Raw genomic sequence first — 21,470 nt, forward strand, 5'->3', positions numbered from 1 at the left:
GATGAGTGAGAGAGAGAATGAGCATGGAGGAAAGGTTGAAGGAGAATAAAGGGATGACCAGGGACAGAGTCCTGGTGGAATGATAAGGGGGGGGGGGGGAGAGATGGATGTTTGTGTGTGTGAGCCTGTCAGAGAGCGTGCATGTGTGTGTGTATGTGTGTCTGTACGTGTGAAAGTGTGGGTAGGTGGTTACCTTGGTGATGAAGACGCTGGTGATGCTCTCGGGGTTGTCTCCCTCAGGGTTGGGGGGGCCCAGGAGCTGCTCCCCCTCCCCCTTCTCAAAGCTGTAGAGGAAGGCTGGGTTCAGGATGTGCTGCAACACCTGGAGGACAGGAAGCAGGAGCAACACAGGGGGTCAGCCGAGGGCACACACACAGACACAAGAGACACTCACAGATAAACACACACACACTCAGACATCCTGGACACAGGTACTTTAACAGATATGCCCAGGAAACAGCAAACCTAGGGTCTATCAACATTCCTCCTGTCCTCTCTCAGCGAATGAAGAAGCAGCTGCAGGTGACAAGGCAGTCAAAAGAAACAAAGAGCAATGTGCCTCGCCCTGCCCCTCGCCCTGCCCCTCGCCCGTCCCTCGCCCTGCCCCTCGCCCTGCCCCTCGCCCATCCCTCGCCCGTCCCTCGCCCCGCCCCTCGCCCCGTCCCTCGCTGTGAACGCCCCTCTGCAGGAGGGGGAAGAGGCGCGTGGCGGCTGACAGGTGGGCAGATGTATGAGCAGAGAAAGCCTCGCTCTCAGTAAACGACTGCAGTTGCTTCAAATCTCTTAATGAACTCTCAAATGTTGGGCCTCGTTAGAGAGACACCGATTCTGCCGCACATACTCCAGCCCTTAACATTAACCAGTAAAACACACACACACACAAGCTCAATCAGTCGTCTGAGCCCATTATTTCCAAAGCTTTGTGATATCAATCAGGGAGACGTTGCCACACATTACTCTAGTGCCGTTGGATGATGAGTGTCCCCCTGCAGCTAGTGTCTGTCTGTGTGTGTGTGCGTGCGTGTGTATGGGTGTCGTTAAAGCAGTGTGAGGCTGTTCCACACAACTCCTCAGGAGAGGCCAGACGTATGCTGCACACACAGTGCGTAACACACACACAGCTCGTTAGAGGGAGGAAGATGGGGCGGGTGTGGAGGAGTATGGCTCTATTAGATCATTTTTTATCAACTATTGTCTCAGCCATGAGGGACATAGGGAGGAGGGATGAAGGAAAGGGAGGAGGGGCGGAAATAGTGGGAGGAAAGCAGAAGGAGGTGGAAGGGGGCAGGAAAGGAGGGGGGCGGGCGACAAAGAGATGAAAGGAGAATGAGGAGAGCTCAGTAGTTTGCAACACAAACAACATCTATGAAAGCAGTTGAACAGAAAACATTGATTTGACTTATCTCTATAAAAAACGATATCATCTATACTGTTTACAGGGATGCAACAGCAGCCAGTTGAGTGTTTCCTCCTCCTCGGTCATGTGGACCTCAGTCCAGGGAAGAGGTCTGGACAGCTGCTATGGCAGACAGCCATGACAGATCCAACAGCACAATACCCAGTGTCCCTCCCTCCATTTCAATATGTGTCTGTGTCTCTCCATCTCTCCCTCTCTCCCCCCTTCCCTCTCTTCATCGGCATGCCAGGCTAGCTACACACGCCTCCCAACGGTGCCATGATTCCAGGAGAAAGCTTAAGTCAATTATTTAAATGTCGGTGGAGGTAAAACACACTCTCTACCTCCCACTCTCTGCATGTCTCTCTCACACACACACACACCTGGCATCTGTTCCTCGCCAGAGGAAGACAATTAAGGGGAGAATAACTATGTGAGCAGAATACACCGGAGCACACGAGCTGCATTTGAGAGGAACCCGGAACGTTCCGGTGTTTCAGCAGAGAACACAGACAAAAGGATGACATGAGTGAAATATGACTTCACACTCCCCAACCTTTTCATCTTCTAGCAGCCTCTTTCCAACAGCCCCTCTCCTCGACCGAGGAAAGGCGACACCAGCGATAAACAAGTGTGTGTGTGTGTTCCTGAATCTGAAACTTGGTTCTGGCCAGACGGCCCACTGGGGTGTGTGAGAGCAAACCTCTTCTGTTGACCCGTACATACTCAGTGGAGTTGCTGTCCATGTGTGTGTGTGTACGTGTGTGTGTGTGTACGTGTGTGTGTGTGTGTGTAGGGCGCCGGCATGCATCATACAGGCCCCAACACAATATATTTTTTAAGCACATACACACTAAACACAAACACCTGGTCTCTCACACACACACACACAAACTTTCTTACAGACCTCCAACAGAAGGAAAAAGGTTGAAACAAAGTCAAAGCCACTTCCAACTAAAAAGCAGGACAAATCAGCCAACATAGGACACACACACACAAACAAACACACAAACAAACACACAGCCTGATCCTCTCGCCTCACCTTGGCCTTGAGCTCGTCGTTGAAGTGCGGATCGTTGAACTCCACAAAGCGGAAGAAGAGGGCTCGTTTGTGGGCGATGCTGTAGTTCTTGGGGATCTCCTCCTCCATGTAGTCCTTCAGGAAGGTCATGTTGCAGAGGAAGCGGCCGGTGAACGCCCTCAGGAGCTGGAACAGCAGCTCGATCTCAGAGTAGTTACGCCTGGAGGAGAGGAGGAGGTCAGCAACGCAGGAGGGAGGGAGAGCGAGAGAGACAGGGGCCGAAAGGGAGGGAGAGAGAGAAACAAGGAAAGAGAGAGTGTGTGTGTGTCCTCCTCCACTTACTTGCAGTAGCTGAGCAGGCAGAAAGCCAGCAGCTTGGGCTCCTTCCAGTTGGTGGCGGCCATGTTGTCCTTGCGGTGGCGTTCTTGGAAGGCCTCGCTCACCCACACCCTCCTCAGCTGGCTGACCAGAGAGTGCTGCCCGGCCAGCCAGCCCTCCTCGTTCTTCACGATGATACTGATGATCTGAGACCAGACACGGGTTACTCAGACACTGGTCATCTGAAGGCCACGGCTGGGGCCGGAGCTCGTCAACAACTTTCATTTTGCGCTCCACTCAGACTCAGAGACAAGACAGTGACACCGTGAGCTAGCAGCGGCGTTAAGTGTGTGTGTCTGGTCTCTGTGTGTGTGTGTGTGTGTGTGTGTGTGTGTTCACCTTGATGGCCTGGAACTGCAGGTCCAGCCTGGCGGTGGAGGTGGAGGGGGAGCCGGGCCGCACGGTGGCTGCAGTACTGGTGGGCACCAGCAGGGGGACGAAGCGGCTGGGGTTGGAGGCCAGCACGTCCCTCAGGGGCTTGGCGTCCTTGTGCTTCAGGAAGCTCTGCAGGGAGGAGGGGGGGGGGATATCACTCTGCTGCGCGTGCATGGAGAACGACATCCGAATCCAAATGTCATCTTAGAGATGTTGTCACCATGAACATGCGGCTCCACTGGGGATCGTTGAGCGTGGCCTCCATCATGAACAGCTCCACGGTCTGGGAGGGGTGGCGGGTCAGGAACTTGATCAGGGGCTCCCGGAACGGACTGCCGGCCTGGGGGGGAGGGGGGAGAGGATCGACCCCGTTAAGACACGCAGACACACACTGGGGCTGCTCGGTGAAGGCCCAAATCCTAACATTGAGATCACCGTTATGTTACACGACTACCCATCGACTTTGGCATTGACATAGGAAGCCAAAATTATAACTGAACATAAAACGTCATTCAATCATCCGTCCCTAACGCACATGCACGTCTGTGTATACACACGGGCAAAAGAAAGACGTGTACACACACACACACACCAAGCAGACTGTACCTCTATGAGCATGGCCCTCTCAGTCTTCATAACCACTTCCAGCAGGGGTTTGACCAGGGTCTGAGGGGCGGCCGGGATCAGGTGGAACAGGTTGATGATGGCTGAACATATCTTCATCTCCTGGACAGGGTGAAAGCGAGAGCGAGAGATAAAAAGAGCATGTTAACCTCACTTGAGCCTCCTGGACCAGGACCTACATAAACAGACAGGCACTATGAGGAGACAGGAGTAGGTCCCTGCTGGATTCAGAGGTCACATCTGGGCTATTCCTGGGATGTATAGGGGAGCCAGGATGAAGGGAGTCACATCTAGGCTATCATCTAGTTACAGGGCAGTTGTCCTTTCACTGAAAGAACTTTTTTCTAGCAGAACCGTACAGTTGACTGCTCCCTCATCCAGCAATCCTGCTTCTAAACAGTGTTGAAGCCTGCTTCCTCAGTACAGTAGGAAACTAACATAGTAACATTATCTACACACATCTATGTGATGGAGTTAGATGGCAGAAGGCGTGTGATTATGGTGAGAAGGAACCACCGGGTTAGACTGGGTTAGAGTGGCTCTAAGGCCACTGGAGCGACACACGGAATACAAACACGGAACACACAAGACACAGAAGAATGACAGGGTGACTCCACCACCAACCACCACTACTGCTACCACCACCACCACAACGGTTCAACTACGGTTCAACCACAACAGCAGTGATGTAGCGTCACCGCTAGGGGGCGCCACCCCAGGCCCAGTCTCACCTCCACGCCCTCCAATGCAGGCTGTGCCGGAAACGGGAAACAACGGGGACAGAGTCAGCAAAGCAGCGCGTGTGTGAGTCAGGTGTGTGTGTGTGTCAGGTGTGTGTGAGATGAACAGGTGGGTGCGAAGGTTACTGTGACGTTTCAAATGGCACAGTTAAAAATAAAGACTCATGGGTTTGACATTTGCTTCAGTGAGAGGGGGGGGGCTCGGGTTTGGGGAAAGGAAAACTGCCTCTGTTTCCTCAGGATCAAAACCGAGCCGGGCGTCTGCCTGCCCTATAACTTCCCTCCATCTCCATCTCCGCCCACCCCCCCCAAGTCAGTCACTCCTCCTCCAACCCCATCTCTTCTCCCCCGTGACCCTACCCCCATCCCTTCTTTCCATCCACCCTTCTACCTCCCCCTCCCTCCCCCCTCAGCCAATGACCCGGTGACCCTGCTCTCATTGTCGTCCCGGGACCCGGCTGTCACTGTGCTCTGGCGGGGGGGGGGGGGGGGGGGGGGGGGGGGGGGGGGCAGGAACAGAGGGGGCCAATTTACATCTCATTAGCTCCCTGCGTCTGAGCAGAGAAGAAAGGTTGGGGGAGGAAAAGAATGGAGGCTATTTCAGTGGGAGGGAAGGAGGGCCGGGCCGGGCAGGCAGGCGGCCTCACCTTTTCCCTCCCGTCTACCAAGGTTATCTGTCCGGGAGATAACAGGGGAGGCAGCGCCGCGACAACCAGGCGCCTAATTAATCATTGATTGTAATATGGCCACTCTTCTCATCTGGGAGAGGCCACAACGCTGTGTGGGGGGGGGGGCTGGAGACTTTGTGTTGTGGGTAGGTGTTGTGTGTGTGTTGGGGGAAGGTGTGTGTGTACAGGGGATACTCTGCCCCCTCTTCAGGGCTCCTGAGGTGTCAGTGGGTACAGTGTGATAGTGTAGATGTGCACAGAGCACTTTACACCCTAGTGCCAGCAGACAGTTCTATTGACCGAGCTCTCTCTGCGTGTGTGTGTGTGTGTGTGTGTGTATACTCACACTGCCATCGCTACGCTGGCCTCCTTTGTGGGTTATCACTACAACCTCCATCCACTTCCTCAGGTGTTGCTGAGAAAGAGAGAGAGACACACAGAGAGATACAGAGAAAGAAAGACTGAGTGAGTCGCTTCTTTCAGAGCCACCTTCCCAGCGCCAGCGGTCAACATCAGATAAGGACCACAGACAGCCCTGTGCGTCTGTCCCCCCGGTCAACCTCACCATCATCTGGTCACAGAACTTGTCGTTGAAGGAGTTGGGGAAGAGGCGCGTGACAGAGGTGAGCCTGTTGACCACGTTGAGCGTCAGGCTGCGGTAGTCGCCCAGCATCATCAGCAGGGGGCGCATGTGGGTGTGGATCTGGTCCACCTCGATGGTGGCCCCTTCCAGGAACTGAGACACACACACACACACACACACACACACACACACACACACACAGACACAGACACACACATTAGTTCCTCCATACCAACCAAATGTGCAGAAAGTGTGCGTCCCCCACTTATTCTACAATGATGACATCAGGGGTGGAGGATTCTACATCTGCACGTCTTCAGGGCTCCGGGGCGGCGAGCCTGAAGGGCTCGGCCGAGGGGCCTCTGCAATTAGGACACGCGCACGTACAAGAAGGGATGATGCATGGCCGCCACATTCATTTTCCTCTCAGCTCAGCGAACAAACACTCCATCCTGTATCGATCTCCGGCTGGCAACGCTCATTAGTGTTAGCCCGGCCGAGAAGAAAAGATGAGGGGGGGGAGGAGAGGTGGAGAAATGGAGCGGGAGACAGCGGCGCAGAGGGGCAGATGGGAGGAGAAGAAGGACACGGAGGAATGAAGCCCCGGCGGAGAGGGAGAGGTCACTGTGGAGAAAATGGATGGAGGGGAGTCTACCGAAATAGGAGAAAGTTGTTATAAGAACTGAGGGATGAGAGGAAAAGGGAAATAAAACAGGGATGTGAAGAGGACAAAGCCCTAAAGGAGACACGACGAGAGGGAGGGCGTGTATGTTGGTGTGTGTGTGTGTGTGTGTGTGTATACAGACCTTCCTCATGCATGCCTCCCCGGCCTCCTGCAGTTCACTGTTGGTGGAGTTGAGGGCTTTGAACAGAGCAGCAATGATCTTCTCCCTCGACTGGGGAAGGTAGTTACAGGCTGCCAGGGCATCTTCACACACACACACACACACACACACACGCACACGAACACACGGGACACTTCAGTGTCTGCTCCAAATGAGTTTGGAGGAGGTCCCATGATTTGCAGTCCCATGAGTGGGCTTGGTTGTAGTCTAGTGAATAGGGGTGGGAACTACATGTCCCATGTACTCACTGAGGGCAGCGATGCGCAGGGGCACCAGGGAGGGCAGGCTCTTGTAGCAGGGCAGCTTCATCAGAGCAGCGTCCTCCGCCTCACACAGGTTCAGCAGCTGAGCACAAGCATGGTCAGAGAACAGCACACACCTTCTACACACTGCAGCAAGACCAACCATCCACATGGACAACCACCTAAAGCTGCTTCCAAAACGCTTGATATATTTTCCCATCTCCCTATAGCATCTTCAGTATGCTACAGAGATACGACAGCACACCATCTCCCTGCCCTCTCACCTCCGTGTAGAAGACCTTGTGCTCCATGACGCTGAGGTCCATGGTGAAGAGGCGAGGCTGCAGCGTGGTGCAGAAGGTGTTGCCCTCCATCAGGCCGATCTGGGCGTTGGCCGGCTGGTGGCGCAGCAGGTGCTTCTTGGGGGGCACCATGTCTTGTAACACCTGAGGAGGACAGCGGCTGTGAGGGACACGGCATGACCCTCAGCCTGCTCCAGAAGACCACCACCTCCTGACAACTCAGACATCCTTCAGAACGTACAGAGAAGTAGAGTCTGTTCAAGACTCTACGCTACGGTGTCCCATGAGGGCCCCCTGAAGATCCTTGCTAGTGCCCCTGATCAAGCCAGCTGGTAACCCCTGACGACCCCCACTATTGCCCCTGACGACCCCCCTCCCGCAGTCCTGTCCCCCCACGCCCACCTCCTTGTGGGGCTCCATGATGATGGTGACGCTCTTCCCGGTGACCTGGGCCAGCACCTGCAGGGAGTGCATGGCCTGCTTGCGGACGGTGGAGTTGGGGGAGGTGACCTCGCGCACCAGGTCGTGGGTCACCATGTGGAAGGACTTGTCCTGGGCGGCCAGCAGCTCCTCGCTGCGCTCCTCCTCCTTCAGGGGCGTGGCGCAGCGCACCAGCAGCTGCTCCAGCGTGGTTTTCGCCATGGCGACCGCTCCGTTGGACACCTGGAGGGGGGGGGGGGGGACAGTTTCGGTGGGTGGAGAACATGCCATGGTATGAGAAATGCGCACGCACACACACACAAGACAAACGAGAAAACAAATATGAGAATGTTGGTTGTTCTTTAGAATCTATTGCTCCACCATCGGATCCAGGAGCAGGACCGTGGAGAGAAGGTCCACTACCTCTCCTGTGAGGTCCATCATGACGAAGAGGAGGGCCTTGAGGAAGGTCAGCTGGTTCTGCAGCACCCAGATGAGCGGCAGGCGCTCCATGAGGAACTTGATGGAGACCACGCCCCCCAGCTTGGCGTACCACGCCTGCTCGTAGCAGCACGCGCACAGGCGCTCCACGATGTAGGAGAAGAGAGGGAGCTGGCAGGCCTGGGGGGGGGGAGGGACAATGAGAAAGTGTCATCAGAAAACTTTCACAGACAATGCCCCAACTTCAATGAATGTCCTCCATTTACTTCAACAGGACATTGAAGGTCTTACAAACCTTTCGAAACTTTCCTAAATTGCTGAGCTATAGAAGGCCAGGAAGGTAATCGATCAATATGGAAAATTTGCGCATAGATAGTCTGTAAACTGTGTCTTTATTTCACCTTTATTTTATTGTGTCTTGGTAGCATAAACACTGCAGTCTTGTAGCGATGCCATGTCCTATTGAATACAGTGGCTGCACCCATCCCTCATATCCTTCCCCAATATCTCCCCCCTCCACCCAGTCTCTCTCCCCCCTCCCCCCAGTCTCTCTCCCCCCTCCCCCAGTCTCTCTCCCCCCACCACCCAGTCTCTCCCCCCTCCACCCAGTCTCTCTCCCCCCTCCCCCAGTCTCTCCCCCCTCCACCCAGTCTCTCTCCCCCCCTCCCCCAGTCTCTCTCCCCCCACCACCCAGTCTCTCCCCCTTCCCCCAGTCTCTCTCCACCCAGTCTCTCTCCCCTCCACCCTGTCTCTCTCCCCTCCACCCTGTCTCTCTCCCCCAGTCTCTCTCTCCCCCAGTCTCTCTCTCACCCTCTCCTTGGAGCCCAGGATGATGCTGGCCACGTCGAAGATGACCGCCAGGGCCACCTCTCCGATCTTGCACAGCTCCTTCTCCTCGTAGGCCATGCAGATAGCGATGGCGTCGATCAGGACCAGTGGGTCCATGCCCTTGGAGCCGTTTTCCTCGCTGTGGAACATGGCAGTGCTTGGTTGGCTGCCCAGCTGGTAGCACGGCAACAGGAACGGACCTGGGGGTGGAGCGGAAGGAGGGAGGGACAGAGAAAGAGAAAATGCTACATTTTGTGTATTTTATTTCACTGCACATTGTTGGGGAAAGCCTGGAAAAATCACTTAATTACCAAGAACTTGTGTGCATGTGACAAACTTGAAGGCAATATCAGGAGTGTGCAAAAAAAAGAAAAGAAAAGGGGGTTGGCGATCCAAAGAGAAGAGAGCTGAAGAAAAGAGTAGCAGATGTGTGGTGTGCCTTACCACACTGCTGGGCCACGGCCACCATGGTGTAGTGGCGGATGAGGCTGGCCACGAAGGGCAGCGCGCTGGGCCGCAGGTCCTTGATGACGGCCGACATGAAGGCCCCAGTCAGCGCCTGCTCAAACGTCCTCCTGGCCGGCGTGTCCTGGGCCTTGTAGCGGTGCGAGATGATCACACTGGGGATCCACTTGTCAGTGAAACTGCGTCACCACACACACACACACAGAGAAGAACAGGCAGACAAACGAGAAAATTAGCATTCTGTGACATTAAAACAGTCATTAATCATGCCTGGGACAGATGAGCCTGGTGTTGTCTTTGGTTGGGGTCTGAAGTGGTAACTGACAGTTGGAAATATCTTGTTTCCTGTGGCGCCGCTTTGGAAGGGTAGAGTGGAGAGAGACACCTAGCCTTTGTGGTGGCCTGCCTACTGCCTTGTATCTGCCTGCCACCCTGCCTGTCTGTCTCCATCTCCCCCTCCTCCATGCATGGCTCACGGGAGGCTCACAGAGGGCTGATCAGCGTGTGGTGTGGGAGAGCTCCATGCTTCAGCTTGGGTTTTAGAATGCCACCTGACAGGCCCAGCCCTGATGGATCACACCATGCCATTATCGCAAGAGAGGAGGGGGCAGGGTTGTTGTGGAGAAAAGGAGGGCAATTAGGTATAGAACGAAAGAGGGGGAGGGGAGGGGGGGGGGGGTGATGAGGGCTAGAGAGGAAGGCTGTGTGGATGAGAGGAGAGGTGGGAGAGAAGGGTGCTATGGAGTTGGGTAGATGTGGGGTTCACACAGAGGAGAGGTGGGAGAGAAGGGTGCTATGGAGTTGGGTAGATGTGGGGTTCACACAGAGGAGGGGTGGGAGAGAAGGGTGCTATGGAGTTGGGTAGATGTGGGGTTCACACAGAGGAGGGGTGGGAGAGAAGGGTGCTATGGAGTTGGGTAGATGTGGGGTTCACACAGAGGAGGGGTGGGAGAGAAGGGTGCTATGGAGTTGGGTAGATGTGGGGTTCACACAGAGGAGGGGTGGGAGAGAAGGGTGCTATGGAGTTGGGTAGATGTGGGGTTCACACAGAGGAGGGGTGGGAGAGAAGGGTGCTATGGAGTTGGGTAGATGTGGGGTTCACACAGAGGAGGGGTGGGAGAGAAGGGTGCTATGGAGTTGGGTAGATGTGGGGTTCACACAGAGGAGGGGTGGGAGAGAAGGGTGCTATGGAGTTGGGTAGATGTGGGGTTCACACAGAGGAGGGGTGGGAGAGAAGGGTGCTATGGAGTTGGGTAGATGTGGGGTTCACACAGAGGAGGGGTGGGAGAGAAGGGTGCTATGGAGTTGGGTAGATGTGGGGTTCACACAGAGGAGGGGTGGGAGAGAAGGGTGCTATGGAGTTGGGTAGATGTGGGGTTCACACAGAGGAGGGGTGGGAGAGAAGGGTGCTATGGAGTTGGGTAGATGTGGGGTTCACACAGAGGAGGGGTGGGAGAGAAGGGTGCTATGGAGTTGGGTAGATGTGGGGTTCACACAGAGGAGGGGTGGGAGAGAAGGGTGCTATGGAGTTGGGTAGATGTGGGGTTCACACAGAGGAGGGGTGGGAGAGAAGGGTGCTATGGAGTTGGGTAGATGTGGGGTTCACACAGAGGAGGGGTGCGTGTCTGGACGACCCAGGCAGGCGGACACTTTCTTGGTACTCTATTCTCCTGGCATTTGGCAACATCAAGCAACGTTCACCTTCCCTGCCAAGCCCTATCCCTGTGTGACCCTCCAGACAAGCCCTATCCCTGTGTGACCCTCCAGACAAGCCCTATCCCTGTGTGACCCTCCAGACAAGCCCTATCCCTGTGTGACCCTCCAGACAAGCCCTATCCCTGTGTGACCCTCCAGACAAGCCCTATCCCTGTGTGACCCTCCAGACAAGCCCTATCCCTGTGTGACCCTCCAGACAAGCCCTATCCCTGTGTGACCCTCCAGACAAGCCCTATCCCTGTGTGACCCTCCAGACAAGCCCTATCCCTGTGTGACCCTCCAGACAAGCCCTATCCCTGTGTGACCCTCCAGACAAGCCCTATCCCTGTGTGACCCTCCAGACAAGCCCTATCCCTGTGTGACCCTCCAGACAAGCCCTATCCCTGTGTGACCCTCCAGACAAGCCCTATCCCTGTGTGACCCTCCAGACAAGCCCTATCCCTGTGTGACCCTCCAGACAAGCCCTATCCCTGTGTGACCCTCCAGACAAGCCCTATCCCTGTGTGACCCTCCAGACAAGCCCTATCCCTGTGTGACCCTCCAGACAAGCCCTATCCCTGTGTGACCCTCCAGACAAGGAGAACGCAAGAGAGCGGGTGTGAAAGAGAACAAAAGACAAAAAGTAGAGATTACGATGAAGAATGACAGAGAACAAGACAATAAAAGAAGAGAGAGAGCGAGAGAGAGCGAGAGAAAGGGGAGGGAAAAGAGTTGAAGCTGACAGAGAGGGTGGAAAAACACTGAAACCAGAGAGGTCTTCATGAATCAAGATGTCTGACAGGATCGGGCAGGAGGCACAGCCTCTGCGATCATAACTGACACACTTCATTATCTGAGCTTGAGTGTGAGTTTGTGTGTGTGTGTGTGTGTGTGTGGAGCGGGGGGGCAAAGCGAAGTGTAAACAGACAGCATAAAGTCAATTAGCCCCTGCCTGAGGATCAATGATGGTAATGCAAGCCACCCTGCCTTCACCCCCCACCCCCACACTCTCTCTATCTATCTCTCTCTCTCTCTCTCTCCCCTGCAGACAGGCCTGCATGTGTGAGTAATTAGCTGATCTGACACACCAGACAAAGCTGATGAAGCAGCATGTGGCAGCCAGGCGGAGGGAGAGGAGACAGAGTGAGTGGAGAGAGGGAGAGAGTGAAGGGTGGGGTTGGGGGCAGACGGAAAGGTCTACGGTCTGGTCGGGTCAAGTAAAGGACTGTGTGTGTGTGTGTGCCTTACTTGGGGTGGGCCAGGAGCTGGTAGAGGGCGTGCTTGTTGTCATCCAGGCTGGTCATGGCCACCAGGAAGCACTTGATGACCTCCCAGGCCTGCCGTCTGTAGTAGGGCTCCGTGTTGGCGCTCTTCAGACAGTCCAGAGCCGTCTCTATGGCCTGGGGATTACACCAGGGCACGGGGGTCAACACTACACAGCTGCAAGGCTACATTCCATACAGTTCTATAGGCATGTTCTTCTGCTGCGGGAAAGTTAACAGTTTTGTGGCAAATGCGACCCCAGGAGGGAAGGGGGGAGGGAGTAGAGGAGGCCATTATAACTGCCAGATTATGAGCTGACACGTCGAAGCGGCCAGGCGCTTAAGAGGCAGAAAATGAACTCATTAATGCCACTCAGAGAAGAGAGAGAGAGGGAGGAGGAGAGCGCGCACAGGAAAGGGTGAGACAGGGATGAGGAGGAGAGGAGAAGCGAGGAGATTACATAATTGAATCGTAGACCCGTCAGCCCCACAGACCACGCTGCCGACACAAACCTAACAGATCAACGAGCCATTTGGCACTAATAAAAGGATTTGTTATAGGGGGATGAAAAGAAAAATGGGGATTTGCTTTTGCCCTTTGAAAAGAACCCTGGGTTCCGGGAAACGTGGAACAGAGGGCGGGTACAGAGATAGCCTGGAAAGCAATATACAAAAGGGACAGAGAAAATGAAGAAAAAAAATGCATAATCCTTTGGAATACATTTTAACACCATGAAGTCTCATTCAGCCATAGAGCCAAAAAAGAGCCCGAAACAGCAAACAGACAGAAGAGTCTGAGAGGAGAGTCAGTCTAGTCCATCTTGGAACTCCAACATAATTAAAGGGGTGGTAGTGGTGTGTGTGTGTTTGTGTGTGTTTGTGTGTATATGGTGCCTGTATTAACGCTACTGGAAAGAGAGGGATTAGCCATTAGCAGGAGAATACTGCCATCGTGGAGAGCCTAGCGGTGATAATAAAGGATGGATGGAGAGGAGGAATGGGGGGGAGATGGGAATGGAGGGAGGGCTTAGGATATTCTACATTATCACCTGATGTTTCATTTAATTAGCTGAAGAAAATACCAGCCTCCTCTTCGCATCATTTATCACCCCTCCCTATCTCTCTGTGCGAACCACAAACACACACACACACACAGACTTGTACCTTCTCCATGGGTAGCTGGATGGAGGCCTTGCAGTCTGTGAACTCCGCCTTGATGCTGGGGCCCTGCACCTCTGTCACCACGTACTGCAGCCGCTGGGACTCCTTCAGCATCTTCCTGTTACTGCCCCCGAACTTCCCCAGGACGCGGTACGCCACGTGGGAGATGGTCTCCGCCGGGTTACGCAGGGTCCGCCACAGGGCCTGGGGCGAGGAGGGGTTTTGAAGGGACGGGTAAGCAGGTGTGTGTCATGAGTATTCAGGTGTCACCTATCTGAGCCTGCTCAGCTTCCACAGCCTGTGTGCGAGTTATTTGTGTGCGGCATCGGGGCTGCTCTCACCTGCATGAGCTCGGCCCTGACTGGCTGAATGTGGTCATAGAGGAAGTCGGGCTGCAGGTTATCCACACACAGCTCCAGCGTCCGGAGGCCCTGGCTGACCAGGGTCTGGGAGCCGTTCAGGGCGGACACCAGCGGGTCCATCAGCATGGGCAGGTAGGGCAGCAGGGAGCTGAGGCGCACGGGCACCGTCAGACACAGCTCCACAAACAGGTCCTTCATGTGCTGCTTGTGAAGGCCGCTCTGGAGCATGTTCAGGCCTGGGGAAGGGGAGCAGGGGGGTGGGAGAGAAGGGGGAAAGGGGGGTGGGAGAGAAGGAGGAAAGGGGGGTGGGAGAGAAGGAGGAAAGGGGGGTGGGAGAGAAGGGGAGCAGGGGGGTGGGAGAGAAGGGGAGCAGGGGGGTGGGAGAGAAGGAGGAAAGGGGGGTGGGAGAGAAGGGGAGCAGGGGGGTGGGAGAGAAGGGGAGCAGGGGGGTGGGAGAGAAGGAGGAAAGGGGGGTGGGAGAGAAGGGGAGCAGGGGGGTGGGAGAGAAGGAGGAAAGGGGGGTGGGAGAGAAGGAGGAAAGGGGGGTGGGAGAGAAGGGGAGCAGGGGGGTGGGAGAGAAGGGGAGCAGGGGGGTGGGAGAGAAGGGGAGCAGGGGGGTGGGAGAGAAGGAGGAAAGGGGGGTGGGAGAGAAGGAGGAAAGGGGGGTGGGAGAGAAGGAGGAAAGGGGGGTGGGAGAGAAGGAGGAAAGGGGGGTGGGAGAGAGAAGGAGGGTGGGGGAGAGAAGGGGATGCGGTAGAACGCGGTGGAAGGTTGCGTGATGAGACAACAGGGAAGATTGGATGAGTTAACAGACGGTTGAGGCATCTAAAAAATGGCCGTGCGCTGTAACCTACCTTGCAGCAGGTTGGGCAGGAGGGGCAGGAACTCCTGGTACAGCAGGTCGTGGCTGCCACCACCAATCGAACGGAAGAGAGCCCGGAGAAGCAGGAAGTAGTTGTAAGGCTCCTTGGCTGATTGAGCCAGTTCCATCGAGCTGTTGACTATCTTGTGGAGGTGGGGCTGAGGTGAGAAGAAGACACAAGGTCAGCGAAACTTGCCAACAACAGAAAACCTACCAGCTTAAGATCATTTAGCGGGAGAAATTGTTAAGAATCCCACACAAGACGCTTGAACACCAGAGGAATGGATTCCACCCTCACACCTTGAGCATCTGTTCGTTTTCGGCCGCAAACAGGGAGACGGAGCCGAAGACGAGCTTGAAGAGTTTGAGGTAGAGGTTGGAGAGCTCCACGTTGGAGCCCATCTCCGGAAGCCTCTCCAGGAGATACTCCACCAGGATGGTGGCAAACAGGGCCGACGTCGACAAGTTGGCCAGGAACGAGTTGGCTACAATCTGCAAAGCATAGTTCTTGGAGATCCTCTCCACCATGTAGGGGACAGTGGTCTGGAAGATCTCCTTGAAGGTGAGGGGGTTCATCATGGTGAAGACTCCAGCAAAGTGCTCCAGCACCTCCTTCTCCTCCTTCATCCTCACAGTCTGACAGTTGGCCACTCTGATGTACGTCTGCTGGTTGTTGGCAACCTGTACCTGACCAGGAGGGGGGCGGGCACTGTTATACCCTGGTAACCTGTTACTCCCCCCCAGTAACCAGTTAAAGCCTGGACAGCTAGTCTGTCCTGTATAAAATACATCCCCTTTATACAATATCATATTCAGTTTTAAACTTGTTAGCAACTGTCTGACCATACCTGGTAGATGTCCAGGGCTTGCATGGCATACTTCACCAGCTTGATGTAGATCTGAGTCTCTTTAGGTTGCAGCTGCTTGTTGGGAATGAACTGGGCCTCTGGAACACAGGAACACACAGGCACCAGTTACAGCTTGGTCCTATCGTCCAAGTAATTTAAGATTTTTTTGCACAAGTACTGGATGCTCTCACCTCCAGGAGCCTTGCAGGAGGTGATCCCCCAGGTGATGGTCTTCACCCCACAGACCAGGGTCTTGACCAGGCTGCGGCAGTCAGACACCAGGAAGGTCTGCTTGTCCTCCTTCTCCCCGGCCCGGTCGAGGGCAGCGGTGGGGGGAGGAGCAGGGGTGACGGGCGTGGGGGGGACCGGGGGGGGCAGGGCGGGGACGGGGGTCGGGGTGGGCGTGGCCGGGACGCCAGGCAATGCCACCGGGTCCACCACGCCCATCTCTGACTGGGGCTTGCACTTCTTGAAGATGGTGACGAGCTGGTAGCGGGCGATGGTGTGGAACTTCAGGACAAACACCTGGGGGAGCGAAGCACGACATGGATATGGTCCGACACACTGACACATACAACGTGCCACAAAATGTGACCTTAACCCTCCATCCCTCCCTCTTCTCTCCCTCCCTCTTCTCTCCCTCCCTCTTATCTCCCTCCCTACTTCCTTCCTTCCCTCCCTCCCTCTTCTCTCCCTCCCTCTTCTCTCCCTCCCTCCTCTCCTACTTGTCTACCTCCAGCATCCTCATCAGGATGTCCCGCCCGTTGCCGTTCTCCTGCTCGCTCTTGGAGCGGATGCAGTCCACCAGGTTGAGCAGCAGCTTGCAGGACATGGTCTGGATGCTGCTGGGCAGCGACTCGTCGTCGATGTTCTTGGCAAACAGCTGCACGGCCAGGGACAGGTCCGTCAGGGGCAGGTTCTGACGCACATGGTGCACCAGGTCAGCCAGGGTGCTGTAGGCCAGAGGTCTGTGGGGGGGAGAGGTTAGGACAGGGGGACAGGGGGGTCAGGTGAATAAGGGGGAGGGGTAAAGGGAAGATGGGAGTTCTCATGGGCTTGGCGTAAGTGCCACATGCATGGAAACATTCCAAACGACACACCCACAACGTCCCAACTCAGACGACTGTGACGTCGCTGATGTAGGCTCAGTGGGCTGTGACCCACAGAAGAGAGGGAATAAAACTAATTGAAGGGGGAGACCACTAACTGACACTGACACTAATAACGCTGCCAGGTCCTATTGGCCTGTCTCGTTTCACAGGTGGGCTAATGAGATATGACAGCATGTGTTGAAGAGAGTCGACAGGGTGACACACACAAAGCTCCTGGGTGAGGGGGTGGAGGGGGTTGGGTGACAGGCAGTCAGAGTTCCGCCGTGCCCTAGTCTCCCTGAACACTTTAGAGATTTAAGGCTGCATTAGTATTCTACATACAGATACAATCACTTAGCCCTTCACTTGCAGACGCAAACAACCACACACACACAAAAACACACACACACACACTCACCTCAGTGTCTCCCGGGCAGTGTAGCCAGAGCCGATTAGTATAGACTCGTCAAAAAGTTTATCCATGCACGGGATGAACTCTGTAAACCAAAAACATTTCATCCATAAAACAAAAATGACCAGATTGTCAGCACTAGTTTAAGACGTGGCGTCTGAGTGCGTGCGTGTGCGCGTGCGTGTGCACGTACGGCTGCGCAGGTCAGTGGTGAGGATGTGTTTGGCGGCGATGAGGAGTTCTTTGCGCAGGTGAGCCGTCTCGGACGGGCAGTTAGACAGCAACTGCAGCATGCCCTTCACCATCTGCTGGGAATACTTCCCTACCAGGTCCTGGAAGACACACACACACACACACACACACACACCCCAATGTAGTTGCACATAGCATCTTACGTTCATACCACAGCAGCTACCCAGTTAGGATTATTCATCATTGCTAGTGAAACACGTATGAAGAACTACACATCTTAAGAGTGAATAGAAGAGCAGAATATTCTGTCTCGTCTGTGTGTACCTGGTAAATGCGGATGATGTAGGCCAGAAAGGACAGGGTCTTAATCTGAGCAGCGATGAAGTCGGCATAGAGCTCCTTGTTGTACAGCTTGTGTTGCCTGTGGAAGAAACCCCAGATAATATTAAAATACAGTGTATTTTTTTCCCTAAATTGTCTCCAGCCAATTTCTCATGTTTTCGTGATAATCAAGTAATTATAGAAACCTGGCAGTGATCATTAGTGTCTACAATCAGGGACAGAATTGTAATTCTACACAGACATTTGGTTGTTTCTTTTTGTTAGTCCTCAATTTCAGCTAGACTGCTAAAACACAGAGCTAAATTGCTTGAGCTCCACAATACATTTGGTTTTGTATGCTGTAGGTTTAAAGGCTAGTTTTAGTTAGGTGTGTACACTGTCGGAATTAAAAGTTTCAAAAGTGCATTTAACACTGGTTTGGGAAAGAGAAAAGTCTGACAGACATTATCGACTAACATTGCTGCAAATCCATGCTCTCACAAGTAAAAATCCAAGTTTGTTAAGACTTAAACGAAACTGACTGGAAGGGAATCTAAAATAAAAACAAGCACACCCTGGGGCCAACACACACACACACAGGTCTAACCTTGCTTGTGGGGACACCTGCAGCATTATGGTGTTCATGATGAGAGGGACAAACTCTGACACCACATTGTGGATGTTCAGCTTGTAGAGCTGGCAATAACAGAAAAAAAAAAACATTTCAAACCCTGCAAGCATGTCTGAATTCATCAAAGTTGAGAACTTGAGTTAGCAGCACAGTGACCCCTACGTCACAAAGTAGGTCCATTCATTGGAAGGGTTTTATGAATGAGTACATAACAGTTGCAGGCCGCGTGTGAGTGTGTTTGTATCACCTGGTACATGAGCACCACTATGATGGGAAGCTCCGCTAGCACCTTGAGCGACAGAGAACCCCTGGGAATGATGGTGTGCTGGAGAAGACAGTCATTACAGTGTTCATAAACTGTCACTTACAACAGCATAACACAGCAAAATGTTATCCATGTCTTTCATGGCCAGACAGATCTACGTATTATATTGTGCAGCATATACTTGAATTAACTGTCCCTCCCCATCCAAAGAAACATGTGTCAGTGCTGGAATAGTACACCAGTGCCCTTCAGTGGTTGTAGACAGCATTACAATGGGTTGGTATGCAGACGTGGGGTCCTACCGTGCGTGTCTCGCTGTCCTCTCTCTCGGGGGCCGTCTTGACCAGGACAGAGGTGATCATGCCCACCATCTCTGGGGAGGGAACCGTGTTCTCCGCTATCACCTGCGGGTTCTCAAAGTAACGTGCCTGGGCGGAGGGACGAGAAGGAAACCGAATGGGGGAAAAAACTAAAGTGCAGAAGAACACATCCGTAGACTTCCCACCAAGTTGAGCTCTACCATGAACGCCACCTTACCACCACTTTGGGCAGCTCTTTGTAGATCTGCTTCACAAAGTCCAGGAAGTGGTGAATCTAGGGCAAAAGAGGAACGAATCATCGACTCTGCATGGGGACATTTAAAGGAGGATGATGGACAATATGGAAGCATACGAGAGAGCAGGCCACACAAGTTCTCACCTCCTGGGAGATCTGGGGCCTGAACTGCTTGTGCAGCTCGATGATGATGCGCAGGCAGATCAGCACGTTCTCCTCGCTCTCGATCTGGGACACGGAGAGGAGACAGAATCGATTAACGCAACAGTTCCAGTCCAGGCCTGTTACAAATCCTGCATCAGTCGTACTGATGCATCTCTGAAACCATGATAGGCCTTTGCCAGCAGCAGTTCAATTTAGAATACATCATGCATATATAACAGGAGGGGTGTGGGGTTTTCTGTGCAGAGTGTGATTGGAGGTTGCTGCTTGGCAAGCTGCCCCGTACCTCCAGGAAGCGGAACATGACAGACAGGATGTTCTTGGTGTGCGGCCGCAGGTGTTCGTTGGTGGGGATACGGTGTATGATCTCCAGGACCAACTTCCTCAGTTGCTGCAACAACAACAGTTCAGACACTCAAGAGCAGCAATGCTAGGATCAAGGGCTCATCTGAGCGTCTGGTGTGTGGGTTAGGTTTGGAGCGGATTGCTTGTGTGAGTTAGAGCTGGGCTGAGGTACCTGTGTGGGTTTCTCCTGCAGGAACTGAACCTCTCCATCCTGGAGAAATGTCAAGAAGCGAGGAATGATGTGTTCTAGGAAGGTGGAGTACTGAGGAGATGATGTCACATTCTAGAAGACACAAACCCACACAAACAATCACTACACAACCTTGGAACATGCGTAGCTCCTTACGGTAATGACTGCAAGGAAATGACCAATCTTCAGATTAAAGCTGATACGGCGTGTTTTCACATTTGAAACATGCAATTCAAACTCACCTCAAAGTTCTCGCTGACCTCCTGCATCATTTTGAGCTTGGTCTCATCAGCTGGAGGAAGTTATGGGAAAGAGCACAAACATTAGATATGGATACAGACCGCAGCCTCATTACACACAACATCGAACTAATCTCAGCAGGGGCACTCAGATCTTATCAGTTTGACTTTCAGCGCCCAGATTGTTAGAGGTACATAACAGACACTCACTCACTCACTCAGCCTTGCACTCACTCACACACACGTACCTGCTGCTGGACTAAAGTAAATCGCTCTCATCACATCGCCCCTGCTGATAATAGCCATCTATAGCAGTCCCTCATATGAACTGAATATTTTTTCGCTGTGCAGGTGTACCACTATTTAACACATCTTTATGTTCAATTTATGTACTTTACTCACGGGTGTTGTTGTCCGTGAGGGCAGCTACAAACTGCAAGTACTTCTTCATGAGGGTGGTCTGGTCCACCACTGTGGGGCTGGGGGCTGGCACGAAGGCCATGGTGCCGGCGGGGAGAGCCATGTGGAGCTTGGGCTGGGGGGCAGACAAACGTCTGCTCTAGGATCACTGAGAACTCATGTGAGCTGGAGAAAGGAGAGACCAGATGAGAAACATTGAATACTTATAACAGGTGACATGAGTGTGTGTGTTCTTCTGGGTTTCGAATTGTTGAATTTGGTGATTAATAGATAAAAATAAGATGATTAAAAGTTCAAGAATTAACTTTAGTCGAGTTTATTGTGGGTACTAGAAGATTTGGCATTCCACCTACACTGATTCTGGAACAGAAGTGATTTTACATTCGGCTGTTTTTTGAGGCGCACACTGATGACATCACAAGACAGAGTAATTTAGATAGCAGAGCATGCCTCGCAATATAAAACTCACAGTACCGTAAAGATGCATGCAATAATGTTTTCCCTTTTCACAGCTGGTTTAAGTGTAAATGTGAAACGGGCATTATTTCTGCATATTATGCCAAAGAATATAAAATGAAACATAAGATTGTTTGGCAGATTTCAGCTAGGCTAGCTAGCTAGCCTTCCATGAAGAAAGAAACCGCTCGCGCTAGTCCCATGCATCTCACTTGTCTAAAATGTGAACAAAAACGAAACAAAATCCAAGTTTTGGATGGGTGTGTGCACGTAGACACTTCCTACCGCCAATACTAAACAAAAACAGTCATAAAAACAGATTATTGCAATTGAGGAATAAAAAGGAACGCATCCCATTTCAACTTACCAACTCCCAACGATTGACCGGAAACACTACACTTGGTGGCTTCCGCTTGAGCTGGTCTGCTTCTCAGATCAAACGACGTATCAAGCCGCCTGCACTAGTCTGTTGGGTTAATACTACTGCAGCAGTGTGTTCTCTATGTATAGTAATTCTTTATTCTGTTTAAGTTTCCATTAGGTCCAAATTACAAATACATATTAAGTTATAGAAATGTGATAATCAGTATTAAACTTATACATAGTGGAAGGATATACAGAAAATATGTGGGTGTTGTAAGACCATCGAAAACGATGGTCTTTTTCTTTAGTC

General features: G+C 53.1%; 1 protein-coding gene across 3 annotated transcripts in view; it reads right to left on the reverse strand.

The window, feature by feature from the left end:
* Nucleotides 1-20,475, reverse strand: part of trrap (transformation/transcription domain-associated protein) — a 53,750-nt gene extending 33,275 nt beyond the window's left edge. The window contains exons 1-36 of one of the 3 annotated variants that reach the window (XM_067244291.1): nucleotides 20,324-20,475; nucleotides 19,925-19,974; nucleotides 19,665-19,775; nucleotides 19,434-19,538; nucleotides 19,130-19,213; nucleotides 18,968-19,024; nucleotides 18,733-18,858; nucleotides 18,413-18,490; nucleotides 18,142-18,230; nucleotides 17,538-17,634; nucleotides 17,215-17,353; nucleotides 17,028-17,106; nucleotides 16,252-16,486; nucleotides 15,710-16,043; nucleotides 15,519-15,616; nucleotides 14,971-15,351; nucleotides 14,663-14,828; nucleotides 13,788-14,044; nucleotides 13,450-13,650; nucleotides 12,272-12,423; nucleotides 9,308-9,507; nucleotides 8,846-9,063; nucleotides 8,018-8,215; nucleotides 7,577-7,837; nucleotides 7,157-7,318; nucleotides 6,879-6,975; nucleotides 6,592-6,713; nucleotides 5,768-5,938; nucleotides 5,549-5,617; nucleotides 4,526-4,546; nucleotides 3,777-3,896; nucleotides 3,391-3,510; nucleotides 3,135-3,299; nucleotides 2,760-2,941; nucleotides 2,439-2,637; nucleotides 194-322 (exon numbers count right to left, since the gene is read on the reverse strand). In XM_067244291.1, the coding sequence (XP_067100392.1) occupies nucleotides 194-322; nucleotides 2,439-2,637; nucleotides 2,760-2,941; nucleotides 3,135-3,299; nucleotides 3,391-3,510; nucleotides 3,777-3,896; nucleotides 4,526-4,546; nucleotides 5,549-5,617; nucleotides 5,768-5,938; nucleotides 6,592-6,713; nucleotides 6,879-6,975; nucleotides 7,157-7,318; nucleotides 7,577-7,837; nucleotides 8,018-8,215; nucleotides 8,846-9,063; nucleotides 9,308-9,507; nucleotides 12,272-12,423; nucleotides 13,450-13,650; nucleotides 13,788-14,044; nucleotides 14,663-14,828; nucleotides 14,971-15,351; nucleotides 15,519-15,616; nucleotides 15,710-16,043; nucleotides 16,252-16,486; nucleotides 17,028-17,106; nucleotides 17,215-17,353; nucleotides 17,538-17,634; nucleotides 18,142-18,230; nucleotides 18,413-18,490; nucleotides 18,733-18,858; nucleotides 18,968-19,024; nucleotides 19,130-19,213; nucleotides 19,434-19,538; nucleotides 19,665-19,775; nucleotides 19,925-19,974; nucleotides 20,324-20,444 (5,394 nt within the window). In that variant the 5' untranslated portion in view covers nucleotides 20,445-20,475. Of the gene's footprint in view, nucleotides 1-193; nucleotides 323-2,438; nucleotides 2,638-2,759; nucleotides 2,942-3,134; nucleotides 3,300-3,390; nucleotides 3,511-3,776; nucleotides 3,897-4,525; nucleotides 4,547-5,548; nucleotides 5,618-5,767; nucleotides 5,939-6,591; nucleotides 6,714-6,878; nucleotides 6,976-7,156; nucleotides 7,319-7,576; nucleotides 7,838-8,017; nucleotides 8,216-8,845; nucleotides 9,064-9,307; nucleotides 9,508-12,271; nucleotides 12,424-13,449; nucleotides 13,651-13,787; nucleotides 14,045-14,662; nucleotides 14,829-14,970; nucleotides 15,358-15,518; nucleotides 15,617-15,709; nucleotides 16,044-16,251; nucleotides 16,487-17,027; nucleotides 17,107-17,214; nucleotides 17,354-17,537; nucleotides 17,635-18,141; nucleotides 18,231-18,412; nucleotides 18,491-18,732; nucleotides 18,859-18,967; nucleotides 19,025-19,129; nucleotides 19,214-19,433; nucleotides 19,539-19,664; nucleotides 19,776-19,924; nucleotides 19,975-20,323 lie in introns of all 3 variants that reach the window. The other 2 variants (XM_067244290.1, XM_067244292.1) reach the window with 2 other exon arrangements.
* Between the last annotated feature and the right edge of the window lie 995 nt (nucleotides 20,476-21,470).

This window comes from Osmerus mordax, chromosome 10 (genome assembly GCF_038355195.1).
Source record: "Osmerus mordax isolate fOsmMor3 chromosome 10, fOsmMor3.pri, whole genome shotgun sequence".
Taxonomy (NCBI): domain Eukaryota; kingdom Metazoa; phylum Chordata; class Actinopteri; order Osmeriformes; family Osmeridae; genus Osmerus; species Osmerus mordax.